The following is an 18858-nucleotide window of genomic DNA, read 5'->3' on the forward strand; positions in this document are numbered from 1 at the left end:
CATTCTCCCTGCGAATAAAACGAAAAAAGGAAATCGAGACCAAATCATTTAAGGCAGGGTACCATCCATCAAATTTCTTACGTTGTTCGTGATTTTTCCTGCTTCCAGGCAACCGCCAGCTTCCTCTGGGAAGGCGCCAGAAGGTGTTCACTAATGGAACTCTGCTCATCCAAGGGCTAGATGGCATTGAAGACGAAGGCAAGTACCGCTGCCAGGTGGAGAATGATGAAGGCATCAAAGCTTCCGTTGACGTCTTCCTCAAAGTTCTAGGTAAGTTGTTGGTTGGAACCTTGTCTTCCTGATCACGATATGGCTGGAAAAATGGTATAGTGTGCTTTGTGTCAGAACATGATTCATCTTTTACAATTTTTAGTTTGTAACCAATTCTCTGGAACTTTATGTAAGACAGTTACATGCATAAATAGAATGTAGCTAAAAAGCGTCAGCGGTTTATGAGGTTGTTGCACAGAAAAAATTATTTACTTTTGATATGCTAATTCCTTTTTACGCAACTAGCATGCACCAGTTGGTTGTGTAGTCTCATAAATTCCATTATATGAATATTTTACGCTTGTTTTCTTCTGCAAACTGAACTGACCGGAATTTTCTCCATCTAATAGTTTTGTATCAGTTATAATTGACAGAATTCTACAAAATCTCAAAATCTGGTATCATGAATTTGAGCAATACATTCCTAATTACTATTTTGTTTTTGTTTGCAAAATAAGCTCTAAATGAAACGAAGTAAAATAAAATAAAATAATTTTTTTCTAATAGTATTTCAAAGCTTCACAAGACATTTGTGTCCAAAAAATACACTTAAATATTTCAGAAAAATCAAAGAAATTAAATTTAGAATTATTCATATAAATATATTTATTAAAAGTATTTCAAGAAATATATTTTCAAATCATGATTAGATATTCAGAACTGTTTTCAGGGGGGAAAATAATGTGCAAAAATATTCTGCAAAAGCAATATAGATTTTTTTTTTTTTTTTTTTAATATTGCAGTAAATAATCTTTAGTGAAATGCTTGTAATGTTATAACATAATCTACATTTAAATACTTATTAAGAATAATTACACTTTTTAAGAAACTTTTCTCATGATTTGCTTTTCTGGATCACTGTGAAGGAAATTAGTTCGTTATTCACTAAATGTAAGTACAAAAGCTTTTACTAGTCAAATATATTTCGTGTGGTAATCAAATGCATATCAAGATTATTTAAAAATGTTTCATGTAATTGAATAATTGAACTGATAATATTTGTAATAATTATAGACTCAAAAATGTTTTCTGCCCCTTAAAATGTATAACATTTCTGATAAAAAAAAGCTTTTTTAAGTCTTTAAGATAGATTTTATTACTGATTTAATTAACGTATTTTTGTTCCCGTATATAGTTTACAATTTTCAGTTTCAGGTTTTGAAGTCAGAAAATTCATAGGCATGGTAAACGCAATCTGTGTTATAAAATTGTCTGTCCTGCAAATATTTTAAACAAGACTAGATCATTATCATTTTGATTACCTACATTAATTCAAATTAACTTATTAAACTTATTAATAGTTTTAAATTCATAAGTTTAACAACTTTTCTTATATGTATTTGAGCAAAAATTATTTGTAATCGCAGCCAACTCTGTTTTTTTCTAAAGGTATGATCTTTCTTGATAAATTTATTTAAATTTTTTTCATAGCCCTGCCTTATTAGTTATAGAATTTTTAATCTGAAAAAAATTTGCATTATCAAGAATACTGTATAATTATTTTAAAGCATATGGCACATATTTTCCCTCGGTGTGACTAAAACATCTCGAAGCTAATAATTAAGACAGTGAAGTACCTGTATAACGAACACCAATTTATTAATGAAATAACACACACCCCAAAAAATAAAAGTAAGTGAATTTTTAAGCTACCTTGCTCGCGCGAAGATTTCAAGTCCTAAGTTTGCTTTGTCAAATGACTTGTAAAAATGAAAATAATCATAAATAAATAATAGTCATAAATCATAAATAGTCATAAGTAAAACTTACATTTTAAACGTTCATGCTTTAAATCGCGATTTTGGCAATCATAAAATGATGAGTTCAGATTAATGTAATTTTATATCTTTCAGGTTTCTTTCTCTGAAAACGATGGTACAAAGAAAAATCTCTATATAATTTCACAAAAGAAAATTTGAGTCTCTTAAATGTATTGTTGCGTGCGTACGGATTCGTAATAAACTGAATGCACAAGTCCGATAATAGGTTAATAAAAATTTACTTTTTTGGAAAGAAATATTTAAGAGCTAGGGAATTTTTCACAGAAATATTCGTAAAATTGTTCACACTACCACCCAATGCAATCAGCATTTGCACTTCAAACTACTAATAGCGTTAAACACAAAGCACTGCAAAGCGCATCTAAAGAGAAAGCTAATCTGATTTCACGCTGAACTCGCAACAATAACAACAGAAGTTAACTAAACATCTGAGAGCAGATGCTCTCCTTTCGGCCTTAAATAGTTTTCAACTGGCCACGTGATATTTCTGGTACTTTCTGATTTCCGAATTTACTGGAAAGCAATACGAGGGTAGAAATACGGTTGCAGCTAACACAGTTGTCAATTACATTTATTCAATATAAATGCACATGTCCCTGTATTCTAAATTTTCCAGCATAGATTTCTCTTAAAATTTGTCTCGCGCTACATTACACAGAAAAACTCAACTATTTTACTTATAATTCTGCTACAATTAGATAAGCACAAAATTCGTAACATTATGTTTAAAAGGGTATGCTTAATTAATGAATGCAATGAATGGGACAATGCAAGAATGAATTGCAATTTTGGTTTGATTTAATGTTGTAAGGATATAATATTTCTAGAAGCAGGTTTGGCAAGCTTTGTCGAAGACGAAAAACTTAACGTTGACGTAATAATTAATCAAGAGTTAAGTAAGTTACTTTAAAGAAGAAAGAACATTCGTTGCGTAAATTAAATTTACCTGGATTTAATTTACTTAATTCAAGATGCAATTAAGACCATGCTTTGAATTCCTTATTATTCTTCAATATCTATGAAGAAAATAAAAGAAAAAAAATGAAATGAAAAGGAATCTCTAAGCGGACATTTTGCGAAGCAATCAGAGGACCATAAAAGAATTCACTTTCACGTGCAGAACAGTAATAAACTAAATAATTTCGTCTGTCCTCTTAAAATGTTGTTCATTTAGTTATAATGTACATGTAAGGTAATTCGAGACAAAAGGAAATAAAATGAAAAGAGAGAAAATAATTAAGTTCAATGAAACACTAATCAGTCATCGGTTATCTTACAAAGTAATTGCATTATACTTCTCATTGTTTTGCAAATACGTGTAAATAAGTGTATTTAAATTTAGAACATTTGAAGTGCATTCCAGCAATATGGTCTGCTATCCCAGTAAAGTATTAGAAGACTCATATAAAAAAAACGTTTGCTGCTGTTTTTATAAATATGAAAGAAAACATGCCTTTCTTTACATGACCCTAAGAGACTGCATTTGTGTAATAAGCAGAGTATTAAACACTTCTTTCCTCGATTTCAAAACTCGACCTTGACGCAAACAATACATGTAACAAGCAGATTGTTTTTGTAAAGCAAATATTTCCATTCACGTCAAGGAGCAAAGGAAATATTGCGACTGAGATCAGTATTTTCTGAATAAATAACGGCATTTACTTTGACTTTTGTTTGGATATTTTGTTCGGTATTTAATAAAGGAGTGCGTTTAATAGTCATTTAAGATATTAGGCCTTATTAGTTTTACTTTCTTATACGTCTTAGAGTAGGAGTACTGTAGTGTACTGTCTTAGAGGAAGTACTGTAATCGAGAGAAATTTCGAGTATCGTATTTCAACGAAACTATCCATTTTTACTGTTCACGAATCCCTTTGAACGATGCTTTTGCGTGCCATCTGTACGTACGGAAAGAATAAAGGACTCATTTATTCTTTCCGTACGTTCGTCCTTTTTCCAAAGCTGATCTTAAAATTGTTTTAGAACTGATTCAGAAGAGATTTTTTTCGTTCCGTCTGTCCGTACATACGCACATATGTATCTCACATAACTAAAATAATATACATAATAAAACGAATAGCCTGAAAACCTTGGACACTTTATATATCGGACTCGTAAAACATGTAGTTGGGCATCTCTCTTTTTGGTCGCAGCAAACATATTAAAATACATATGTAAACAAACTGAGCAGTACTGGTGCAGGAACACTGGGGCGTAGAAACGCAGAAATTCTGACGACGAAGCACGTGGATGTCATATTGAAGAGCAAGAATTTTGACTGCGTATAATGCTAATCCATAATGATTAGAAAAATTAGCAGTCGGGGCGGATTATATTCCATTTTTATTTAAATTCACTTACCACATTTTACTTGGTATTCTAACCGTACCTACTTCCATAATATTTAAATTTTTTAATAATGTTGCTATAGGAAGACATCACAGATAAATGGCATGCAAGCAGCAACAGAGACACAAGCGAAGTGCGCATTCATCTAATATGGATATTGCCAAGAGAAATGTTTTGGTCTAGGTTAGAAAAGTTTTCATTATTTAAATTCATTTATTTCATTCCATTCATTAAAAGTTTTCATTCAGTCCAGAACTGTTATTGTTACTTTTAAAATAAAGAGGTAATAAATGAATTAAAAAAGAGGAATTAAAAGACTATTATTAGATCAAATTATAGAGCTGACCTACATATTTTATCTTACATATGTGTCACATATGTGTGTAGTATGTAACCAAATACAAATTAACTGAGGAAAGAAGAATTATGTTACTCGGATCTCTGAGCTCAATATTTATATTCTTATATGTTGATCAATTGTGTATTTTTGCTTTAAAATTAATTGAATTGTGTTAGTTTTATGATCCGGTTAAGATTTTCATACCTTTAGTTAATTTGCATCCAATGTTTGTAGAATTATCAGCAATTTAAAAGTTGTTTAAACGCCACTAAGCCTAAAAATGCAGCCATTTGCTTACATTCCAAACTCTTACTAGAATAGTGAATTTTATCAGTTTGTGCACCAAATTAAGTGTCTTTTTGATGCTTGGGATCAAAAGTAAACTTTAGCTTTGTGCACTTCTTGCCTTCTGACCGAATTGCTTGTTTTTCCATTTAAATTCTGGTTTAACTGTATTTTTTAACTGTATTGGTTTTTATGTTTTTCTGTATTTTAGAAATTTTAATGAAGATGCTTTGAAGTTTTATTTATTTTTGCCTTGCCACAAAACAGCAACTCTATTAATTCAATGAGAAAGCGCGTATAATAAGTTCGAGGAAATATGTTTAAATGAAATGGAGCAAAAACAAAATGTGTATAATTTAGCATCAGGCCGTTCAAGGAAGTCAGGTCACATCAGATATTTTCTATAAGAAGGATGACAGATATGCTTTAATGCATAGTCAGACAATCGTGATTTTCGATGAGACGCACGATATTTGAAAATTATCGGTTCACTTTTGTATTAAAATTCTGCTATGACAGTGATACTTTCATTCATTGTTAATCGATCGGATTTTAGAATTTAAGTGTAAGATAGAATTCTTTATAAATGTGTGGTATTTTAGAGTGATTCTTAGATCTTAGTATGTAATATTTGAAACCATTTTCCAGTTTCCTTCAATACATTAACTCATACTTGAGATAACATGTATTAAATGGTTTTAATTAAATGCAGGAGAAAAAGTATCCGTTTTCTGCTCATAATTTAAAGTTTCTTCCAATAATTGCATTATGATTATAAAAAGATTAATTGCAAAATATTATTTCTAAATGTCAATCTATCATCTAAAATGGCACCGAGGAATTTACCTTCAGTGCTAAGAGAAACAATAGCGTCATTAATTTTGACATCATCAGAACTGTCATGACAAATGGCGGTGAAAATTACGATATTGCTTTCCGCTCTGTTAATCTTGTTTTACAGTTGTCAAACCATGGTTTGATTTGATGTAAAGCAGTCTGAAATTTCGTGACAGCATGTTTGACACGATTTAATGTTGACAGTAATGCAATTTCATCCTTATACTAAAAAGGTTTAATTCGTTCTGTGTCTGGAATGTTATTTTAGTCATGAATGAAATGAAAAGAACAGGTTCTACGAAAGAAAATAAACAGTTCATATATCGATTTTCTTAAACGCTGTACAGCCTTCAATATGCTTTTACGGGCAATTGAATTTTATTAGCTCAAGCTATTGGTATCGAAACGGCATTTTGCATCGGTTCACTATAAAAGAAGTATCACTTTTGTGAATTGTTGTTTGTTTCTCGCACTGTAAAAAGACGACGATACCTACAGCCATCAAATTTTGAATAACGTAATTCTCCACAGGAACTAGTGCACCTGGAAGGCCGAAATTTGAATTTCAGATTTGTTGTATCATCTTTTTGTAAAACTTTAACGAATTTTTCATTAACAAATTCAACTATTTCAAAGTAAGAGGCGGCAAAACTGAAGGGAAAAATACATTTTTACTTCCTTGTACCAAGTAAAATGGAAGTATTGTAAACGCGAAAAAGTTTGGGTATCATATTTCCCAAAAGATATCCATTTTGACCGCTATCGAATGCAATTTAACTATATTTTTGCTTGACATCTGTACGAAGGACAGAATAAAAGACTCTTTTCCTCCAAAAAAATTATAGAACTGCTTTAAAATGAATTCTGAAGAGAATTGTTCGTCGTGTCTGTACGTACGTATGTACGTATGTATTTCGCATAACTCAAAAACCAGTAGCTTCAGAACGTTGGAATTTTGTATATAGGACTGTTATACATGTAGATGTGCACCTCGTATTTTGTTTGAAATCGACCGCATCAAACGTATATAAATATATTTATATATCCACTCTGTTACCCGGCTCAGTGATCTCAGTTTCTTTACTCTTATATGTTTGTAAATTGTGCATTTTCGGTTTTAAAAATGATTGAATGATGTTGTTCTTATCTTTCGATTACTGTTTCTATGCCTTTAGTAAATCTGCAAGCAATATTTGTACAATTATCAACAATTTAAAAGCTGTTTAAGTGCGGTTAAGCCTAATTTTTAAATGACATGGCGGACATATTTGTTTACATTTGAAACAGCAGAATAGTAGATTTGTTGCCAATCTAGAGACACTAAGCTGTGCAACAACAAAGATAATGCCTTAATTTATTATTGCGAATTAAATCATGTCTAATCCTTTATGCAATTATTTCGAGGAAATAAGTGTTTAAGATTTACTTCGTAATTTTTAATATACATATTTCGAGTTTTTATGTATTTTTGCCTTGTCGCGAAGTGAGAACTGAATTAATTGAATGAGAAATACTGAATCGTCTGTGAAAAACTGTTTCTTTTTTGTTTTGTTCGCTTAATTTCTTTTATACATCGTTCTAGATTTATTATAGTATTTGAATAGAACATGTGGGAATAATTAGATAATTCTTCAAATGATATAAATTTTGTGCATTCTGAGTTTTAATATGAACGAAATATAACGCTGTTAAATGAACCTAGTGCCAGAGTGTCGCTTTAGTAAACAAATATAGTGAATTTTAAAGAGTACAATTATTCTATTGCATCCTATGCACTAACGACGAAGTAGATTTAATTCAATACAAGAAGTTTAAATGAAATGCGAGAGAAAATGCGTATAATTTAATATTCCGTACAAAGAAGTTAGGTGGTGTGGACATCGGATTTTTTTATCGTCAGCGCGCGAGAGTGTCTATCGGAAATTTTAAAGATATGCTGTTTTAAATATTCTTAGATAATACTGTTGATTTGAATTTTATGTGACTTAATGCGAAGAACATGATATTTAATAAATAAAGATAACACACAAAACGTTAAAAAACTCCTCTTTGAGAGTAATATAAAATCTCAAATTTTGCAGATTTTATTTTTTTAATTTGTAATTTACTTTTTTATACCATGTTGATACAATCCATGTTTAATGTAACAAAATATATCAGTTATATGTTTTCTTGTTGAATATTTAGGCAATCAATACCGCTGTGACCCATAACATTGCTTAAACAAAACGGGGTAGCTTTAACTACGTTTTGGGGAACAACAAAGTAATAAAGACAATATATTTTTCTGAAATACTGTGGCAATAATCTAAAGTAAAGGAATCCTTTGGTTATTTTATTGCGCTATTATTTTAAATTACCAATCCATTTCTAAGTAACTGTAGAATCTGTAAGACAAAATTCCATTGTGTCTGCCTCGTACCTAAAAGTATGATACTAAAGTGAAAATTTTTAATAAGACTATTGATTAACACTTTCACTTGACGACTGTTGGTCAAAATTTCTTTAACAGTTTTAGAGTTCTGAAAACTGTCATCTTGTCTTAAAAAATCATATGTTTTGTAGTAGTGAGCAAGTTTCTCGCGACAATAAAAAAACTTCTTTATTAGGTAATTTCAAAGAAATAAAGAAAAATGAAATTTTTTAGACTAGTAAAGAAAAATATTCAGTTGTAAAACTGAAACGAATTTTTTTCTGTGAAAACGTTTCATGACACTATAGAAAATTACTTTGAGGATTTTCAACACATGCTATGGCTTCAAAGCAGAATTTGAGCAAACACATTTCTGAGAAGTTCCTATATCATTAAGGTTACTATGTCAGGAAGAAAAACAAATAGTAGAATCTTATTTATTGCACAAGTACCAGTGTAATGGCAGGAAGATATGATTAAATTTGAAGTTCGTTTCGGATACACAGCATCCATATGTCAGTATACAAAGCTACCACATCTAGCAGCAACAAGTGCTGTAACCCGGATGATCATTGAGCCAAACTAAGCTTGGATGACAGATATAGGTATTTCATTCTATGCATCTTCAGCATATGCTAGCGTTCATCAATCATAGGCAAATCTGGCCAATGGTGGCTGGCCAGTCTTTCGGTAGTCCATGATCAGATGTTCTCAGTGGGTAAGAGATTTGGAGGACGAGCTGGCCAGGACTGCAGTCGAACATCTTCTGTATCGGAGGAGGGCAGGACAGCATGCGCAACATAAGGTCGTGTATTATCTTGTTGAAAGTTGGTATCACTCAAGCCTCGAAGACTGCATATAGCCACGAACCTTAAACTCGTCAGAAATGTAACAGCGGTTGCTTATATTACTGGCTATGTGAAAGACGGGTAACCCGGATGTGTACCCACTGACACCTCTTACCAATACGCTAGTGCCTGGCTCACGTGACAATGACGAATGCAAAATAGCAACGTTCGTTTTCCTCGGCGACTACACACACGGTTTTTCCTGTTGTGATACTGTACGTAGAACCGAGATTCGGGTGAAAGAACGACGGGGGTGCCACTTCTGTGTCTAATATTACTGATCATCACGCTAATGGAAGTTTATAAACACTGGTGGTCAATAAAATTGCTGTACTATAAAGGTGGCATGCAACAAACATCAAATTTGCATGAATGATACAACATGCTTGCATATGTAAATTATGAGCATTCCAGAAAATGATCAAAAAGCAGGTATGGTAACATCACCTATATCGTGCTTAAATGGGATGATTACACAAAAATTTTGTAATTTTATTTCCATTTTGTGAAACCGGAATTTTTATTCTTTTTGTTAGAAAAGTAATTTTTAGAAATGTAAGTGCATAACTAACAGGACTGGAGGGACCCATCGATATCCAAATACCTTTTATTCACTACAAATGTTTCTTGCACAAAATTGTAATTAAAAACGTTTTCAAATAAAATAATTAATTACTGAGAATGACTCAATGACCGTGATAATTCTCGAGCCGTCGCTCTTTTTTGAGAAATACAGCTGTCCATAGAATAAAATCAATTTTTCAAAAACCTGAAAACTGGTGATTAGTAGAATAATACTACTATTTAATTTCGTTCAAACAAGAAGTTAAATGAAACTTTCAACCGTCTTAATATTATAACTCCTTCCAACCATTTCTGTAATTCATTTTCAAAAAGTGATCGGCCTTATCATAAATTTTTAATGTTTTCTTCGCTCAGTCATATGGCTGAGCTTATTCCAAAATTTCTAATCAGTCAATATTTTTTAATCAATAGCAGATCCTAAATTTCAGAGAATAGTTCTATTCTAAATTTTCTTTTCTTAATTTTATGACTGCTTGTCCCTAGTTCTGTCAACTGTGAAAAAGACCTTTCAAAATTTAATTTCATTTTAGTTTCTATCATACAAGCGGAAATCATAAATTCCATTCATCTCCCTCCTTTCTGCATGCCGTCGTGGTGTAGTTGGAAACATACTCGGCGCGTATTCGAGAGGTCCACGTTCGAGTCCCGGCGAGGGCTTTGTTCATTTGTCACGTCTCCATCAAAATAATCTAACGACTCTACAGTGGCTCCCGAACTAAAAGATGGTGAATGATGATTCTTCACCAAAAACATTTGGCGATTGCGTCCCCTAATCCTCAGTCATCTTTTAAAAGGCGAAGTATGTAAGGTATTTTCTCCCTCCTGCGTGCCTTCGTAGTGTAATGGTAGCACACTCGGCGCGTATTCGAGAGCTCTAGGTTCAAGTCCCGGCTAGTGGATTGCTCATTTTTTATGTCTTCTGCTTCACAATAACCTAATGACTCTACAATATATAAACCCAAAAAATTAAGTACACATTTTACGCATCCATTTTCAGTTCTTCCACATATTAAACAAAAATAATATCTTCCACCTTTAAATTTTCAAATTTTTTAATTACCTGATATCTTCCAAGATAATCCGAATAAATTTCCATTCCGATACACAGTACCCAGAGCAGCATTCTTATTTTCTCTTCAGTCCTACAAAGGTTCAATTTAAATCGGTTATTATTCTTCATGAATGATGCTAAATCTCGAAATTGGTCAAATTTATTCTTTAAACTCCCCTTTTTTTATCTTTTCTTTCTTATTTAATGTTCCTACGAATCATAATCGCTTATTTATTATGTCTGGAGTTTCGAAACGAAGAATAAATACTTTGAGCATAGAAATATATTACCTGCAATTGCTGCCAGATATGTGTATGCTAGGTAGTCGTTAGGATAAGGATTTATAAGCGTGCAATACTAAGAATTAGCCGATAATATTATTTATGCTGTAATGAATTTTTGGATTCCCCACTGTGTTGTTATAGTGTTGTTATATTGCAACTGTTAGCACATTCCACTGTCGGAATTCACTTAGAAAATCAAAAGAGCGCATTCTTATAGGCGGAATGGCTGATTTTTTATGTTTCCTACTACAAAATAAATTTTATAATGGATCTCAACTAAACTGTGTAGGTCCAAAATTTTTTATCTCAGTTTGGTCAGCTGGACCTCGCCCCTTCTCCCCGATAATTCTTTAGTTGGCAGAATATAAAGAACTTTGGCTTTCCTACTGCATGCTGTTGTGATGTAAATGTTTGCACGTCCACCGCGCAATCGGAAAGTCCTTAATTCGAATCCCAGTGGACGCGTAACAAATTTCTTATGTCTCTTGCCCCGAAAATAACTAACAGGTTTACATTGTATTACATCGCTTTCTAAATTTGAATGTACCTTACGTTTTATTGAATTAAGAGCAGATTTTCTTTTATTTGTTTGAGTTTTATTTGATTAAAGGTAGACATCTTAGCCCACTATCAATTTAATTATTAAAATATTTCTTTCGGTTGACTATTAACATTGCATTACAATACATTTTTAATTTATTCTGTTTAGGTTCTAGTAGAATTATAATGTATGCGTAAATTTATTACACTTCCTGCAGCCTCAATTAAATCTGAGGTGTACTTTATTAGAAATATCCATCAGCGTTTATATTTTTCTTAAATATTATAAGGTATTTCTCCCGCCTCCTTATGTCTTCGTGGTGTAATGGTCAGCATGCTCGAGGCTCCACAAGATCCGTGGTTCGAGTCCTGGCGAGGGCATTGCACATTTTTAATCTCTCTTTCTTTAAAAAAAATATGTAATGTCACTACAGTGCCGCCGGAACAAAACAAAAGGTGGTGGATGATGATTCTGCATCACCAGAATTTGGCGACTGTTTTCCCTAATCCCCAGTCGCTATTTAAAAGGGGGAGTATATAAGGTGTTTATCCCGCCTTTTTAGCATGCCTTCATGGTGTAGCGGTCAGCACGCTCGACGCGTATTCGAGAGGTCCGAGTTCGAGTCCTGGCGAGGGCATTTCTCATTTTTCACTTCTCCAGATTTGAAATAACCTAATGTCTCTACAATATAATTTTGAGGAAACATAAAATCTTTTACGCCTGAAATAGATTTTTAAGCAATTAAGGATACAAAATATGGTTAATTATAAGATGTATAACATAACTTTGAACTATGACTTGTAATTATGTACTATTGAAATTAAAATTTTATTGACTGTAATTTAGCTTTTTGTATCTGCTTCAGAACATGATTTGCAAATAGTCTTGCAGTATATATAAAATTAATTTTTCTCGAGGGTTACATTTAATTTATTCTTCAGAAACTATACGTAAGCTGAATCTTATTAGTGTGGGAATGCATTAAAAAAACGCACCAATATATTTCTATATCTTCATTTATTTCTTTATCTGTACAGTGAGATTAGTTATTTCTCTGTTTACAGTTTTTGCTGTTCTTACTCAGATTCCTTGACAATCACTTCTTTCATCCAGTCTCTTTTTCAGCTTTCATCTCTGTATGTTATCATCATTGACACGTTACTGGAAATTCCAGTCACGTTTTATTTGCTTTTCCACTCCTCTGGCGAACGATTTCTTGAATCTCTATCGCATGCTACGAATGTTTGCAAATCATATGAACAAATAAAGACTATCAATGACTTGAGAAGATTGAGATTACGTTTTACAGATTTTTTAGTTTAATTTATACATTTTGCCGTGAGCTAGAATTTCTTTCATACATAAAAACGTTTCGTGCAGAAACATATTTTCTTCTAGAAATACGTTATGTGAAAAAGAAATTTTTGTTCGGATTCTTATTAAAAGCCAGAATGTAAAACAGTATCTGAAACTGTAGTAGCTGCATCTTAATTTTATCTGAGTCTGATGTTTTTATTGAACGTGTCTTAAATAAATATTCAAATCAAATTAATATTGTTTACTGAAAGATAAAGATGTCATATATGCTTGTGATGAAAAAATACTATGTCATTTACTATTACTTTAAATAATTCCCATTTTTATTAAATTCCATGAATTTGCTATGAGTTGGATTTTAATCGCTTTCAAATAAAGAAGGTTCGTTAAATTAATTAATTCCATGCATGATGCCTGCATGTCAGAGTCATTTCAAAATAAAATCTTAGATAACTAATCTTAAATATTCTTACATCTCATGTGTTTTCAGTCATTGCCAACTGGGAAAAACTGAATGAAGTAAAGCAGCATCATAGTAAAATTTCATTTCCTGACGAATGACGAATTTCCTTCCTCTATTTGGTATCTTTGGTTTAAAAATACCAGAAACAAACACACCACCTGAGCCTTTGTTCATAAAAATGACTTATACGTTTTTCTTCTTACCACGTACTTTCGTGAAGTAATTAGAAAGTACGTCCAACTAACAATCGGTCAAGATCCAAAGCTTGAACCCCGGCAAGGAAACTGCTCATTTTTCGTGTTTCCTGTTTCAAAAAACGTAATGCCTCTACAAAGTCGATTATGGATACAAGATTAGGTTATTTGAATGTGGCAAAGCACAGATGCTTGCAGGAAGGACATTCTAAGGGAAACTGTCTCCTACTTACGTTACAAATTTAGAAAACCAACTACATAGCAAGGACGACTGAATCCATTAGCCTGGATTCATAGCGATCAATCATCAATCTTAACCACTCATCCACTTATGTATTTTACATTTATAATTTTACTCAAACTCCTTTTGTTGAGATCACTCCTTATTAAAGATATGCATTTACATGCTGTAATTTTACAATTATAAATCTCATTTTTTTATTTTATGAAATGCTTGCTGATTAATTAGTGACACAGTATTTAGAACTCAGATTTATTTATTTCATATTTCAGCTTCGGAATTATTTAAAGCAGTCATATTAGAGAAATTTCTGTTTTAGTGCAGAATATGAAAGTTAAATAACCTGTTAACAGAATACATATTTTAAACAGTGCGATAAAAATGGGTGTTTTATAATGGATTGTAATTCCGTATTATAAATGTAAATAACATAACCGAAATAGAAGTTTTTAAGCAAATTTTCTATACAGTTTTTAGCAATAGCTTACAGTGAAGTGCCATGTACTATATGAAGGTGTGTCGAGTCATTAATTCTCAGTCCAGTGATTCAATATGAAGTTTTCTATTATTCATGACCGTAAAATCTATCTCCCCAAGCATAGATTAGTGAACCTGAAAATTTATCGAACATGTTCTAGGTTATTGGTCCCAGTATAGGGTCTAATTTCGAGATTTGAATAAGACATTAACGGAATCGAGCAGGACATTTACTCGAAATCGACTGTAATTTTCTCTCATTGTGACTTCTATTAGTTTAATACATGAGGAACGTAAGGCATGAGACTTCACTAAGTTAAGTGGCCTATAACAATACCTTCACCTCAAGTGAAATGAGTAAGCAGTTTAATTAGGCACACAGTTACGTGAAATGGATTGAAGACATCAATGGAAGTCCGTATTTTTCATATTTAAATTATTAACCTAGATGCAGCTTGCAAAGCATTATCAAGTAGGATTTGAAAAAGAAGATTATGTAGGAAAAAAAAAGTACTCGTATTATCCTCAAAGTAACCTCAACGTATAAAGAGATCTATACGAAAACGTTATATTTCACGGATTTCGAAACTTCATATCAATAAGAGCTTCATATCAATAAGTGTTGGAATTCAGAAAAGCTCGATAACCACAACTAGATTTTACAAAAGCCAAAAAGGGGATATTTACATAATTTTAAACTTAGTGAAACAGATTTCAAATGGAAATATTTGTCTGACAAATTTGTGAAGGAAATTAACTAATTAATTATTTTAGAGAATATTCATTGTCTAAAATAATTAAAACTATTCAGTTTTAATTTATCATATTTTATACATATATCTTATCTGCATAAGGGCGCGTCCGAAGCCGTGATATGGACACCCCTATTATATATGTGTGGAATGTTGTACTTTTTAAGTTTGAAATTTTTCCGTATAGCGTCAAATAAAAGTTCAGCGTTAGTATTCATAGCTATAAAGATGATACTTAAACATTTTGTGAATTATTTAATATAGCTTCCGAAGGGAAAGCATTTGTATTAACAAAACGATACGACTGCAACGCATTATGGTCAGCGAGCAGAAAGATTTCTTTGAAATGACCCAAATGTGGGCATAAGTTAACATGAGACCATGTTAAGCATGTTCCCTACACCGTAAGCAAACATATTTGCACCTTTATAACCTGCTTGTAGTTTCTAAAAGAGAGCTTACATTTTCTTGAAAGAAATAATGATTATTTATCTTACTTAATGCTTGATACCATCATTAAAAGCCTGGAAATTCATCGCTTCTCTGCCTTGCCAGGAGACATGAACGTCAATCCATGTTGGCTATCGCATAGCCACGTGAATTTTTAGAGAGGTGGCTTTCTTCTGCATGTGCTAAAATATTGTTTTCCTCAATGCCTTGAACTAGCCATTATAGGCCGTGGCCATTACTAAGTTTGGAAGGGGTGTTCACTTCACTTTAGTATGTAGGCATATAATAGGTGAGCCAGCATTAACTCTTATGCAGCTAGGATGAAGAAAACTCATTATTTTCTCGCTCACTTAAAGGGCCACGGGGGGATGTTCCTGTTGCCAAATCCAAATGGTGACGAATCCTGGCCATAATGACACCACATTTAAATGTCAGATTGTTTAGAAATTTTAGGGTGTGAAACAATGAAACAAATCAGTACGTCATGATTTAAAATATGAATCTTCTGATTTCTCACCGCATATTACACCACAAAGGCTTACAATTACTCCCCAAGGGCGCGAGAAGAAAATAGAATAAATTTAAGAGTATTAAAATTAGACAGAAAATTCTTAAAAATTTTCTATGGACTATATAGAAAAAAAGATATATACTTTGACTATAATCTTCTTTATTTGCATAAGCTTATAAGGTATTTTCTCACCTCTTCCAGTCATCCTTCGAGGTTTAACGGTAGCACACTATTCGAGAGGTCAACATTCGAGTCCCGGCGAGGGTACTGCATATTTTCACATCTGCTGGTTCAAAATAACATAATGACTGTACAAGCTTAACATAAAACGGGATATTCTTCGCGGTGGAAAATAATTCAGTGATTAAAAAATATTTTTCTTAAATGTTACTGTTTCATTTCGCTAAACATAAAAAAATCAGTAAACTTTGAAAGAATAATTCGAATGAATTTTAATTTGCAGTACGAAGAAGGTTAAATCTTCCTTATGATAATTAGAGTTACTTGCAAGCTTCAGGTTTGATCATTACAGCAGCAACAGGTAGCAATTAATGCCGTGTTTTATCCCGATAAGGGCAGATGAGAAGTAAAATAGGTACAGATTACATTTAATAATTTCCAAGAGCTAAATACGTGATGTATAAGAACCACTCATCTTTAACAATGCTATCTGAAGCATCTTAAAATTTGAAAACCGTGGAATCTCATTGTGGCCATTAACTTAAAGGATACATTATATATTCATGATACAATATTTTACACACTTCTATTATACAATAGAACCTCACTAGATCTCTATAGTTCGGTAGGTTGCAAATACAATAAACTTTAAAATTGTGTATACGTATAAAAAGAGAAATCTGTTATTTATAAACTCCATACTAATTTTTTCTTAGCATTTAAAATTTAATGATACGATTTTCTTAGTAATGATGAAGAAAATTCATTGTTTATAATGCGCAAGAAATGCATATCATACGCATCTCTTATGTCGTGCTCTGTTAGTAAGGTCTTACGAGAATAATAGAAAATTTATTAATATTTAGTAAAATTTCTGAGTATTCAAATCTAATCACAGTAATAATAGATAGCTGAAGCAAGAAGGTGGCTTCACATTTGAAGTAGTAAAAATGCAGTAAACTAAAAGTAACAGTGTTGCTTAAAGGGCACATTTTTATGAAAACTGAGTAAGCAGAGCAGAAGGGCCGATCATGATTACTTTAAATTCCTGTAATGAGAATATCCTGTCACTCCCGAAAAAAATTCTTTATTACGTTTGAATTCGGAAAAGACGGAAAAATGAGCATTAGGAAAAAAATCTCTTTATATATTTTGAAATTCTTAGTGCATGCTCTAGCACTTTAGATTCAATGCTGAGTGAGAAATCCTGGAAAATCTAAGCTAGGATAAGCTTTGAGACACGAAACTGTGTTCTGGTATCAAAGCATAAGTCATGCTCATTAGATTTCAGTTGCATTAGATTTCTCATTACATATAAGTTGCATTAGATTGAAGGACTTAAATTTCGACAGAAATCTTTCCAAAAAGGAAAATATTCTACTGCAAAATCTGTGTTTGTTTAGAAGAGTAGAATTTTTATTTCAGCAATTTTCATTCATATGATTGCAGAAATACCTTTTCGGAGCCAATTAACATTTTTATTTAACGTAAGGCAAATTTTTCACCTTCACTTATGTGAATAGAATAGCTATTTCTATGTATGCCCTTCAAATAACTAGAAAGTGGGCATCTGGAAAATAAAGGTCGAAGTGAATAGAACAATAATAACTCCACAATATTTTAAAAAAATATACTGTAAGCAAAAATATTGTTGGAGAAAAAATTATTCTGTGAGCATCCGTATGTTTTCCCACAGTCAAAAAATCTTTGATTGCTGCTTACTGTTATTACGTTATATGATTTTCCTTTAACCATTGTTATTATTAAGCATTTTTCTTTCTGGTTCTTTATCATAAATGCTGGCCTAAAAATGTATACCATATATTTAACAATTTCTATAATGCATAATTTAAACTTCAATGAAAAATATTTTAAGTTAAGATAGCAGTATTTGATTCTTAATTACTTTATACATTATAGCTTTTGTCATGATGCAACCTAGATTATGATAATGGATATATAACAGCAAAATAATTTTGTTTTCACATAGAAAACAGATGACAAAAGATTTGACTGCACAAATTCCAAAACCGACAAAAAGTTCATTTTCAAGAAAGTGTACAAGCCCTTTGTCCATGATGTTAATTCCAACTCTTTTCCCCTTTTTAACTGATGTTGAAAAATAGTTAATCAAATCATTAAGGCCTTCAAAATTATTTTTTTTTAGTCTTTGATTTCTTTTGAGATAATTTTTAACATTGAGATTTTTAAGATTTACTTTTGTGCATAAAATAAATGCGATGTGCTTTTTTCATAATTTGTTGTCTACATACCTCATATTCAAAATGGGATTTTCTATTTTTTTTTTTTTTTTTTTTTACATGAAAGCATTTGTGATTCACAACAAATATTATAGTTATACTGTATCAGAGCTGCTTTAACTTTAAAACACACACACACACACACACACACACACACACATATATATATATATATATATATATATATATGTATATATATATGTGTGTGTATTTTATGTTAACTAATTTTACTCGATTATTATTCTAAGGAAGGTTTGTTTAAAAACGCAGAATTACTAACTTTGTATAGAAGTGAGAGTTATTTTTGTGATTAAAAGTAAAATTACCATACAATCAATAATTAACTAGTTAAAAAAGCATCTAACTAGTAAATTGAATATTAAAGCTTTTAGCGATGTTAACTGCCGTCCAGAAGGGTCCGAATTGGA

The 18858-nt window shown here is 31.8% G+C and overlaps 1 protein-coding gene across 1 annotated transcript in view; it reads left to right on the plus strand.

The window, feature by feature from the left end:
* LOC118193455 (cell adhesion molecule Dscam1-like) overlaps positions 1-18858 on the plus strand; it is an 809657-nt gene that overhangs the window by 562949 nt on the left and 227850 nt on the right. The window contains exon 10 of the mRNA XM_085823336.1: positions 109-270. Within this exon, the coding sequence (XP_085679462.1) occupies positions 109-270 (162 nt within the window). The remainder of the gene's footprint in view (positions 1-108; positions 271-18858) is intronic.

The sequence above is a fragment of the Stegodyphus dumicola genome, chromosome 9 (genome assembly GCF_044657685.1).
Source record: "Stegodyphus dumicola isolate Sdum_Otavi_A_Nest chromosome 9, ASM4465768v1".
In the NCBI taxonomy this organism is placed as follows: domain Eukaryota; kingdom Metazoa; phylum Arthropoda; class Arachnida; order Araneae; family Eresidae; genus Stegodyphus; species Stegodyphus dumicola.